This window comes from Aythya fuligula, chromosome 5 (assembly GCF_009819795.1).
Source record: "Aythya fuligula isolate bAytFul2 chromosome 5, bAytFul2.pri, whole genome shotgun sequence".
In the NCBI taxonomy this organism is placed as follows: domain Eukaryota; kingdom Metazoa; phylum Chordata; class Aves; order Anseriformes; family Anatidae; genus Aythya; species Aythya fuligula.
Window position 1 is genome coordinate 38,425,064 of NC_045563.1, and position 12,030 is coordinate 38,437,093.

The 12,030-nt window shown below is 34.1% G+C and overlaps 1 protein-coding gene across 1 annotated transcript in view; it reads left to right on the forward strand.

Moving 5' to 3' along the window:
- The window catches only part of FSIP1 (fibrous sheath interacting protein 1), an 81,185-nt gene that overhangs the window by 6,077 nt on the left and 63,078 nt on the right, over window positions 1-12,030 (forward strand). The window contains exons 7-10 of the mRNA XM_032187629.1: window positions 3,095-3,193; window positions 5,327-5,424; window positions 5,985-6,092; window positions 10,869-11,033. Coding sequence (XP_032043520.1) covers window positions 3,095-3,193; window positions 5,327-5,424; window positions 5,985-6,092; window positions 10,869-11,033 — 470 coding nt within the window. The remainder of the gene's footprint in view (window positions 1-3,094; window positions 3,194-5,326; window positions 5,425-5,984; window positions 6,093-10,868; window positions 11,034-12,030) is intronic.

Below are 12,030 nucleotides of genomic sequence, written 5' to 3' on the forward strand. Positions count from 1 at the left end.
TGGATGTCCTTAGCAGTTTGGAACTTCTGGTCAGTAAGAAAAAAAATCAAAATTGATTTTGTAAACAAAATGACAAAAATTCTGATGGTGGTTATTGGTGGTCTTAGCAAGAGAGTTTGCAAGGCTGGAGTACTTCATGGAGGAAAGGCAGTCAATTAAAAAATATTAGGCCTAAGAAGTTGTTAAGAAGGTCTAACAATGTGGGCTCAGCCACACATGTATTTTGGAGATAATTTTCATGTGGGAATACAATTGAGAGTGAGAAGTTAATGCCATTGTAAGGATCTGATGATATTACAGTACCAGAGTTACGGAAAACCTAAGCTTTTTTAGGAACTGTTAACAGAAGAACCAAAGAGTGGGACCAAATGATGATACTAACTACTCAGTTATGTATTGAAAAATAATAAAGGAAGGTGCATGCACAACCAAGGTCCTTGGAATATGGTCCAAAGAAAAAAGAGGAGTATGGGTCATTTACATTAGCTTTGATACTGATTACATTACATTCACTTCTAAAAGATGTTAAGATCCTGGTCATGGTAGAGAATTTGAGTGAAAAAGATCATCAAATAATATGGTGTGATTCTAAGGAAAGACAGAATATGAACTATGAACTTATTTTTTAAAATCTGCTTTTTTTTTTTTTTTTTTTTTTTTTTCCTGAGAATTATAGGAAAGTTTAGACATGTTATCAAACTACTTTAAGGAAGGAAAGACCAGAAAGTCAGATAAGATAACTTTTGAGTTTCAGGGTAAAGACAAAAATATTCAAAGCGGAAATAAAAACACTGATAAGAATCAATGTTTGCATTTTAGTATTTTCTATTATTTAGTCTGTTCTTAAAGTAAAAGCAGGCAGACTAAATAGACTCTATTTAAGATTTTCTTCTTAAGTAGAATTGAAAACACAAAGAAAATTATATAGCTGTATAAAAATAGGTGATTAAGGAAGGACTGAGTTCTTTAAGTCAAAGGTAACCAAATGGTTAATGATAAAGAGAAATGTGGATAACAAAAAAATCTGATCAAAATTACAGTGCATATCTATGTAAAACTAGAGATAGAATAGAGAAAGAAAAAAGTTAAAGACTAGATATGTTTTCATGTTTTCTCTATTGAGTCAGAAGAGCATGATTCTGTCGAAGTTCTGTAGCAAATGGTTGAAGTATATTCTGAATTATTGGTAGTTTTCTTCAAGAATGTGCAGAGGATACGCTAGCTCCTATGGACCAGGAAAAATAAAAACATTGACTAATGTTTTCTTTCTTACTGTGCCTGTACTCTAACTGGAGGAGACACTGGAAAAGAAGTATCCTGTAGGCATCTTGCTCCTGATGTCTTCACTAGGGAGTGGGGTGAACAAAAACTGATTGTTTGGATTTGTCAAGAAACAGTGTCAAAACTGCTTGAGAGTGGTTTTCAAAAAATTGTTGTTTGAGTATTCTCTCTTGGTGCTGGAGATCTCAAAGACATGTCAATCATACACATTTTTCATCCTGTCTTTCATCAGTATATGTTGGCTGAAATGGTTTCTTGGTTGAAGAAAAAGAATTGAAAGGAAACAGGATTGTGGTACAACCTACCTTTTTCCTTGCTAGGGAGAGAACAAGGATTAGAGGATTGAATGGATATTGCTAAGCAAAAATTTCAATTTGCGTGTAGTAATGTGTGGTCAAAACACATCAATAAAACTACTGCAAGGTAATGTTTTTGTGCTAAAGTTTGGCTTACTAATGGAAAAAACAGGATTTAAGTTAAGGTTGATATTTAAAAAATTTCCACTAGATGTCAGCATATAGCAAAAAAACCACACCAACCAAAAAAACCCCCCAAAACAGGCAAGGATATACATGTATACTTAAATTATATTTATATTTGATATAAATATAATTTATAATGACTTCCATGCTTTGATTCCTCTTTTATTTTAAAGATAACACTTTGATGCAGAGATCACGTGTGTCATGGTGTACTGTATTTACAAAACTCTACTTGGTTTAGATTTACCTTTCTCCTCTAATCTGATTTTGCCTTGAATTTTCTTTTTTTTTTTTTTTTTTAAATGTCTGCCAATGACTTCCAGACCTGATAGTTGCCCTGATTGATACTGAAATGAAATGCAATTCATATATTTTGCTTTTAGAGCTTTAATTTGTTAAAGAACTATTTTAAATAAATTATATAAAGGAGACATTTTATTATAGCTTTTAATACAGCTGTGAGATCAAACACAAGTTTTGGGTACAAAATCATTAATAACAAATTTGTCCCAGCTGCTCAGGCACAAAACCCCTCTAACATACCCATAGCAGACATGTAAATTAGGGATTAATTAAATGGCCTTAAATTCATCTCCTGTGCTCTGTGTAAAAAAATCGTACTTGCAGTCCATTAAACTTAATTAATACAGGATATGGGTTGTTTTTTTAATTGAAAAGCATTTTTGTCATATGAGGTATATATGGTTCTTTTCAATGTGAGTTCTTTTTTTTATGTGCTAAGTTTATAGATTGTAGGTTAATACCCTTATATTTTCTGTTGATATAAGCTTGTACCATGACTTTTTTCTTCTTCTTCTTTTTTTTTTTTTCTTCTTTTTTTTCTTTTTTTGAGTAATTGAAATAACTCATGTATGCCTGGGATCTTTGAATACTCTCTTTTCCTAGACTGTACCCTTGACCTAAGCCTCTTGGAAGTCAAATAACTCATGTAGAGGGAGAGACAGCAGCTGTGAAAATCTGGGTACTCTATTCCCATTTAAAACTCAAGGTGACTAAGCACATGGTGTCTGTGGAGGCTTTGAACATAATAACCTATTTTCTACTATGCAATTACTTGTCATGTATGTGTGGTATGTAGATTCACTAGTTGCTAAAAACACATGCATATAAAATAACATCATAATTTTTTTCTGTTACATGTTACTCATGAGACACACTTTACACTTTTATTTCTTGAAGAAGGTAGTGATTTTATAATTTATCCAAGTAAATTTTGGAAACTTTCTTGTGTGAAATTTTATAGCATGATATGCATGAAACTAGGTTTTCTCTAGAGACATTTTAAATTTTACTAAAGACTTTCTTTGCAGATCCATTCCATCTTAAAGAAGATGAAATATGTACTTCAGTATTTCACACACAAATTAATCCAGCAGATTATGACTGCCATAAAATCCAACATAATAAAAGTAAGCTTTATTATCTGGTAAAACATCAAGTACAATGACTGGGTAATGAAGACTAGATTTTTGTAGTTAGGCCAAACCATCAGAAAATTTAAGACTTTTTCGTGGAATGGCAATAATTTTAGTTTATTTTTTCCCACAAATGATAAAATAGAGTTTTATTTGGGATTTAAACTAAGCATTTTACTCAAGATGCTGAGAAAATTTTTGTTCCCAAGTTATAATTTTTTGTTGTTGTAATAAATTGATAAGGTGTATAGCATTCATTGTATAATATGCCACTTTTTTTCTTGGAAATTTTTGAAAAACTTGTGTTTGCTGTTAATCTAAGGTATGGTAATAATTCATACATTAGCTTATATTCAAGAAATCATCTAGCAATGAAGAGTGGTGTTGTATACAGTTTCAACTGTTCCGTAATTTCTCTGTTTTCAGGAGAAATTTTATGGATATTGTGGCAAACCTAAATCTTCAGACAACTAATTTTATATTTTATTATGCCGATTACTGTAGAGGCTGCAATACTGTCATTTATTAAGTACTTTCTGGCAAAAAATCAAGCATCTATACCGATTATTTTAGATATTAGTTGTTTTCATGTGCTACTTAGAGGTATCAAATGCCGGTGGTAGTGTGGAGTGTCCAGTACTTCAAAATAAATAGAACTGTGCTTTTGAGCCTCTGTTCTTTCTCTATTTGAAATTCAAATATGTATGGTTGAGTAACTTCTCACATGTGTTGTGACATAAGAAGAATGACTTCAGCTGCCATTGCTGTCATCTGCAATTGTTTATTTTCTTGTCATCTCCCATTCTTTGTAAACAGAATGCCCTTACTGGTGACCGGCTAAGATGACAAAGGTTTTGTAAACAGGTATTTCTCAAGGTTGGACCATTGATGGCAGCAGAATCTCTTCACTTTACAGAATATGAGCATGTTTTAACTGTTCTTATTCTTATATAATCCAATTCCTTGATAGATTTAAGAGTTTGCCTGGCAATGTTAAAGGCAGTTTGGGTTGCCTTGAGTAAACGATTGTGTTCTTGATCACGTCCTACACCTAAGTCCATTAGGATGTACTTACAATTTGAAAGTCAGTCTGATCACTGAGAATATTATATAACTCTTCGTCCATGGAGTTACACTGAATTAATTTTATGTCTTTGGGGGTTTGTGTTCAGTCTACTCAGTCTGAAAAAAGTTATTTCCATGTAAACTGTAAAAGAGTGAGCTGCTAGAACATGTGTTATGGCTTGTCTTCTATAATCCAGCATGCTAAATTGAGGTTATTTTTGTAGATGGAATAACACTCCGTTTTTCAATTTTATACTTTTCAGAGAAGTACTGTGCATACTTCTCAAGTAGTTTGTGGGACTAAGATATTGTATTTGCTTAGTCGTATTATTTAATATGATAAATATTTGGTGTTATTTGGTGTTCGTAAAATAATTGTTTCCTTAAAAGTAGTACAAGTCTCTGAATAACTGAATTTGTGCCCATAATTATATGATGGATAGAAAAAAAACCTTATGTGAAATGTTGTCAGAACATCATTTAATTATGATGTAGATTTAATTGTTACAAATAACGTATGTGGATGTTTGTTTGAGTACAAGTCCATGTTGAGTTTTAGTTTTAAACAGAATTTGTTTTATAAGCAGTGTTGTAATAATATCAAATATATCATCTGTTCTTCAGCTGTTTTGTTTAAAAAAAAAAAAAAAAAAAGTATTTGGTATGGCTCCAAATCATTCTGTGGTTTCCCAAAAAATTACTGTCTGGTTTTGTACTGATGGTAAAACTGAAACAATGATAGGGTTCGAAGGAATGCTATGGCTTTTAAAGCAGCCATGTTTAACATTTTTGAGGTCAGAAATCCAAAGGCATTTGAGCCTTCCCAGTATTGTATGATCTCAGATAATAAAAGCCTAAAAATGAGACTAGTCTTTCATGATAGTTATCTCTTTTAAATATAGCTATATAAGTTATACAGATAATGAAAACAGCATATCAAAAGGTTGTCTATCCACTTTACAAGTTAGTTAAAAATTTTAGTGGACTTACTGTAATTACAGCTCTGACTGAATCAGAAAAGGAATTATCATAACTTAGCAACTTTTTCTCCTCAAATTTCAGATTATCCAAGTGAAATAGAAACAATTGAATTTCATGAAGCAGAAAAAACACAGAATAAAAGTAAAAACAATCAGGATTTCATTAAAAAGAATATTGAGGTAAGCATTAAACCAACAATCATTAATATGTTATTAAATGTTAACTGAAAAACAGTATAAAAACATTTCTGGAGACAGATGGATTTATTTATCAGGGACATGAAAAGCTAATGGGGAGTAAATGAAAAGACATCTTACTACTAAAAATTGATGTTTATGGCAGAGTACTGTATAAAATGGTTCTCACTTGGATGATCGTGTTTCTCGGGTAGGCATAGGCTTTTGCATACTTGCTGAAGAGTACTGGAAGTTGAATTGTTCTGTTTGTGCCTGAGCATGTAATAGAAGACATGTCAGAAAATGGAGCCTTGACTTGCATGCCTTCTTTTCTATGTCTCTAATGATTTGTTTTAATCCGATGCCACCCCCTCTATCCATGTCTCTGTCAATGACTAGTATAAGATTATCAATTTATTGTCTCTCAGAGTGATAATTTGTAATATGAAAATAAACAAATTTGGATGTTAATTTTACAGAGTTTAAAAATTGTATTTTGATACTCTTTGAGCTAATGGAATTCTAAAGGTTTTATTTTTCTTTTCATTTGCAAAATATTTCAGCTAGCAAAGGATTCGGGAAACCAGATAGCTATGCTTGAAGGAGAAAGGAAAAGGTTAAGCGAACTATTGAAAGATACAGAAGATGGAAGTGAATTGCAAGATCTTGAGGTATGTGAACTTTAATTTGTACTGTCCTTGTGTAAGCTTACTTGTTTTAGCTTACTGTAAATCTGAATTTGATTATTGTTTTAGTCTTATCATGAATAACCAACTGATACAGGAGAGAAACTGAACAAGTCCAATTGGCTTTGTCTGCAATATCAATTTGTCCTTGACTTCTTTGTTCACTTCACTAACAAGTGGAAGTGCACAGACCTCAAATAAGCAGCAGAAGTTTCAGGAAAAGTTAGACATGGATGGAACGAGCCTTAGAAGCACACTGAGACTACTTTTTATGCAGAAAATGTGAAGTTGCTGCATAAAGATGCTGAAAGGCCAGCATCTACTTCAAACAAACAAAAAACAACAACGAACAGCACCACAAAACTCAGAGTTGCATCAGAACATGAATTTTAGGATGCAGCAGTTGGGGAAATATATACTGATGAAGCTTGTGTCTGCATCTGGAAAAATAACCGTGTAGCTTCCAACTCAGTCTGTCTGAAAAGTACACAAAGAAGCCAAAAGCCTACTTAAATATTGGACGTGTATGTTTTAACATAATACTGTTAACAAGCAAGCTGTACACATCTACGTACTGCAGTGGATAGAAAGAACAAAAGTAAATAGAAATACTTTTCCTTATGGAGAGTAAAATAAATATGCAATTATGCCAGCCACCACTGCTTGAAGGAGGCTATGTGCCACAAAATGATTCCCAGTAATGTGAACATGTCAAATAATCTCTTGATCTCCTAGATCTCTTGATCTCCTGTCAAATAATCTCTAGATCTCCGAGTAGACAGCCTTTATTCTTTACTCCTCTGAGGGAAAAATCATTGTGATAGAGTTGTTGGGAACACTTCTTATGTTACAAAAGTAATCATAAAGCTGCTAGGCTATGGGAATGTAAAATTTGATTTGAAAAATAAATCATAATATAAGCCTAGGGTATTTTTCAAATATATATGGTATTAAACTTTCTAAAGATAAGTGTTTTCATAGTATGATCATCCTTAAACTATGTAAGTTTGATATAATACTTCAAGAAAATTCATTTTAATAAATAAGAAGAAATGCTGTGAAAATCCTTGCTTTGTTTAAAAAAAAATCACGACCTTTTAAATTTGTTTTACATTAAAATGTACATCAAGTTTATAGTAATGTTAAGAATTTTGTCACAGTATACACTGAATCTCAACCTATGAAGAAAGATGTGAACTTTGTGTAGAATGAACAAAATATGATCTAGGTCCAGTTTCTGTTTAACTTAGACAACAAAAATTATCTGGGCTAAATTTTTCAGTAGGATAACTAACAACTTGTATGTGAGACAAGCAGATGCATTGTATTTTTTTTAATTGTCTTTCCATGTTTTACTCTTAAGTTATTTTCTGATAAGATTGAGAGTCATCCAAGAGGTGCTGTACTTAATTGTTCTTTTCCAAAATGTGGCCAAAATCCATTTTTATAAATTACAGTTTCAGGATATGGGGTAAAGTGAGCTCAGAATTTTCTTCATCTGAGTCCAAATGGCTTATGGATACAGAGCACTAGCCTTACCATGGTTTGTGGCATTAAACAAATCTGTAATTTACTCAACTTCAGTGTGACTTCTGGGTTGACACTTGTGTGGTCACTGGCCCAAAACACATTTTTCTTTCAGCCAGGGAAACTATTAAATATTCAGTGTTTTAGCATTTTTGGAGCTCTATGGAACAAATGTGAGTTGAGGAGTCCAGGAGACAGGAAGATCTAATGAAATGGATGATATAAATGCCCAGTATTTTAACAGTAACTCTTCTTTCACAGATTATAAGCTAGAGCAGAAACACAGAGAACTTAACCTTTGCTCATTATTGATATACAAAGGTGTAAAACTATCAGCCACATTCAGTGTTTCAATTAATGAGAAGAAAAACTTTGACTTCTATGAAGTTGCAGCAGTCTTCCTGTTGCTCTGACCTTTGTTCCATCACTAAACATAGAAAATTTACATACTTTTTTCTGGATGTGAACACCATGCTTGCAGAACTGACATATTTATCTGTGTAAGATACTCATCAGTTAATGATCAGTGATATTTGACTTAGCTGACATAGTTTAGCATTAAAAAATGCAGTATAAATGCATCTTTGGTTTAATGTTGATCTGTAGGTTATGAAAGTTGATTTTAATTTGAATTTATTGTTTATTAGAAGAACAAGGTTAAAGCTCAGTGGATCATTATTTAGTTATTCTTTTGTCGGTACATTCTGGAGGAGATTCAAGGTCTTTATTAGATATGCTTGCAACAGGTTTGGCATTGTAATACCATATAAAGGTCAAAATCTTCAATGGAAGCAGTGCTTCATCCAGTCTTTGAACAGGAAGAAACTGTTGGGAATGGGTGATTTTGATTTGTCTTGGTTCTGGTTGGTTGTTTTTTCTCCTCTTGTTGGAAAGGTTGCTTGGTGTTTAATTACCAATACCATCCTCAGTTCTTTGAAAGAGCTGGTCTTTTGTTTGATGAATGGCAGCATTTAAAAATCACAAACTTCACAGCTATTTTTTCCAAATAGCTGATACAGATTCTGACTAGCAATGTGTGCCTTTTCTTAAGTTCTTAAGCACCAGTTCTTAAGGCATCACGGCAGTGGAAAAGTGCAACGTTTATCCAAAGTTTGTGTTTAGCATGTGGCACTATTATGTGGGCACATATTTATAGAGCTTGTACTCTTTATAGCAAATATTAAATAGGGCACTACAGAAGAAGTGTGTTGCTGTATGTTCTTGATACAATTCCTGTTCTTGTCAGTTGTAGTTTGAGTGTATTGGGTTTACATGGCAAGGTTTCGCTAGTGGGGGGATGCAGGGGTGGCCTCTGTGAGAAGAGTCCAGCAGCTGCCTCGTGTTAGATAAGGGCCAGCTCCAGCCGGCTCCAAAGGGCCCTGCTGCTGCCCAGAGCCGCGCCAATAAGTGATGTTGTTTGCACCTCTGTGAGAGCAGATTTAAGAAAGGGGGAAAAAAAACACAGCTGCTGCACAGCAGCAGCTGGGAGAATGAGGAGTGAGAACCAGCCCTGCAGACCCCCAGGTCAGTGCAGAAGAAGGGCAGGAGGTGCTCCAGGAATGGAGCAGAAGTTTCCCCTTTTCTCCCCCTTGTCCTTTGAGGAAGTGGAGTGAGAGAGTGGTTGTGGTGGAGCTTGGCTGCTAGACTAAACCACCACAGTGGGTTAGTCTAGTCACTACTAGACCAGCCCTTTAAAGAAAATAGCTCCTAAACCAACTGCCAAAATAGAATAAAAGAAAGGGTAATACTTAGTTACTTGAAAACTGTCTAGTTTATAGAAAGATTCTTTCTCTGTGACTTTTGAATTACATTACGGGTGACTCATTTCCCAAGGCTGCTTTATAACAAAGATCAAAGGAAGTTATCAGCTAATGACTAATCTCCACAGCTCCAAGCTGGCATGGGTAACTGTCCAACTGGTGGCCACTTTCATGTTACTTTGTTCTGACTCTTAAAAAGTTGGTATTACATTGGCTAAAATATTTCATCTTTTGGAGGTTGTCTGTCAAGGCAGAGGTGGGTATGCTGTATTAATTCTTCTGTATAGTGTAATGTGGATTAGATAACTTGACTCATATTACTACATATGTTAAGTATCTGAACAGAACAGTTCAGATGGATGTGACCTTCAAAGATAATCTAGTCCAACTAAGTAGTACTTCTTACTTAAAAAAAAATAAAATAAAAAAGACTCTTTAAAATATTTCAGGCTTATATAATTGTCAAAACTGCAGGGGTGTAAGTCGTTTCAGATGTTACATAGTAATAAGCCCTGACTGCTGTTATAAAAATACTGTTCTGAGTTAACACATAGGAAACATTGACAGGAGAGAAGCACGCTTTCCAAGACAAATGTTAAATCAGTGGCCATCTTGAAAATACAAAGGAAAATGTGTAAGTCTGTTTAACCTTGGATTAAAGTGGCTACATAGTACTGGGAGCAGGGGATTTGAGAGTATGGGAAATAAACATTGAGTGGTGGCTAGTAAGCTACCACTTGGTGGCTCAGCTGACTCCTGTAGAGTCATTTCTGTGTTTACACTGCTAGGGACTGGTTAACATGATGCACGTTTAGTACCACACTGGATACTTATTTTACGATAGTCATTGTCTCACCTGAACAGATGCTTCTGCATAGCTGGAAAACTTCTCCTGGAAATGTTTCTGGGTGGCTCTCCTGCTATCAGGTCATGTTTGGTCAGGCTTATTAGATCTGTCATCATACTTGTATGAGAAAGCAACAGAGAAACTGCTTTTGTTTCAGATAAACCAAAATAGAGGTAATTTATAGTAGGAGTTCGGGGTGTGTGTTTTTGTCTCCTTGGAACCAGTGTGCCTAAGGGTAATGAGGATGGCCAAGCTTTCTCAGGCTTCCTGTCTTGCACTGGCACAGTAGATGTGTAGGTGCTTTCTGAAAGATAAAATGAAGTGTGTATATATATATATATCTATATCTATATATATATATAGATATAAAGTCCACTAAAGTTGCTGCTTAATTTTATTTAAGAAATGAAAAATGCATGCCTCTTGTTGATTGTTGCATATCTGCTATTGGATGTGCTTGATACATGATTACTGGCAGAGTTCAGCTATACACTGAACTAGATGAGAACTTGCATTTTGTTCTTAAGTACAGTTTATTTGAAAAATAAATACACTTGATGTATAACTGCCTTTAAAATCTGTTTCCTTTGGGAAAGAGGATTAAATATTTTCCTTATCTTTCAATAGGATGATGAATCTGGCTGGCTAGCACCAGGAGAAGGGTACACCCCTGAACCGATGGAATTTCACCACCTAAATGAGATAGACATTAAGCTTCAAATACTGCTATCTGATGGCGATTTTTCTGCAATTTCGGACTCTTACTCCAAATCTCCAAGCCAGATTTATCAGGTATATTAGAGAACAGACCTTTCAACAAGAAATTTCATATGTAGATCACTGTTAGTGATATGTGATCAGTGATATGTGTATCACTGATAGGAATCTTTGGGGTCTCAGCCTTGTCTGTTTGAATTTTGTAGATAGAAGTCTGTTTTTTTCCCATGTCCCAGTAATGTTGACCATGGTGTAATATGAAAAATAACTATGTAAAATACCATTAATCCCTATTTTTGCACCTATTTGCATGCAAATTGCTTACTTTTGTAAAATTTACAGTTCATAGCCAGAATGGAGGCTCTGTAAGACTGTATATCAACGAAGCTGTTTTCAGTTACCGATGGATTGAAGGAACATCTCTTTGAGGAGTTAAAATAACTTTTTTTTCTTTTTTTTTTTTCTTTTTTTTTCTTTTTTTTTTTTCTTTATTTATTTTTCTTTATTTTTCTTTCTTTATTTATTTTTAGGCAACATTACATTTATAACAGAATTTTAATACTAGTTTTCTATTGGCTTGTTTCTGGATATCAAATTTTGTTGAAGTAGTTTGCTTCTCCTCAGTTCCAGAGGAGTTGCATTTCACAGCTGATCATGTACCAACTAGGGTTTAATGTGTGAGACAGCAACTCCCTCTAGTGGTTAATCACAGAAGTTCAGTTACCCAGGTTAACTCGGGTTCGTGGACCTAAGGTTGAAATGATTGTTGGATCGTGTGTTCACTCTTACAAGACATCAACATCAGCTTGAAGTTAATGATACTGTCTGTGATAATGAGTACTCTGTTTGGGAACGCTTTGTCCGAGTGATTGTTGCTGCTTCCTTTGCAGGACAAAGCTCGAAAGATTTGAATAGAAATTTGCATTTCTGTATATACTAATTGAAAAGAGTAATACATTATCTTGTTGAACGGTATCAGACTTAACAGCCAAAAAGAGATGGGTAATTCCATAAATTCATACATAGTCAAAAGCAATTGCTTCAGCTTTGTTTTCCAGAGTATAAAAGGTTT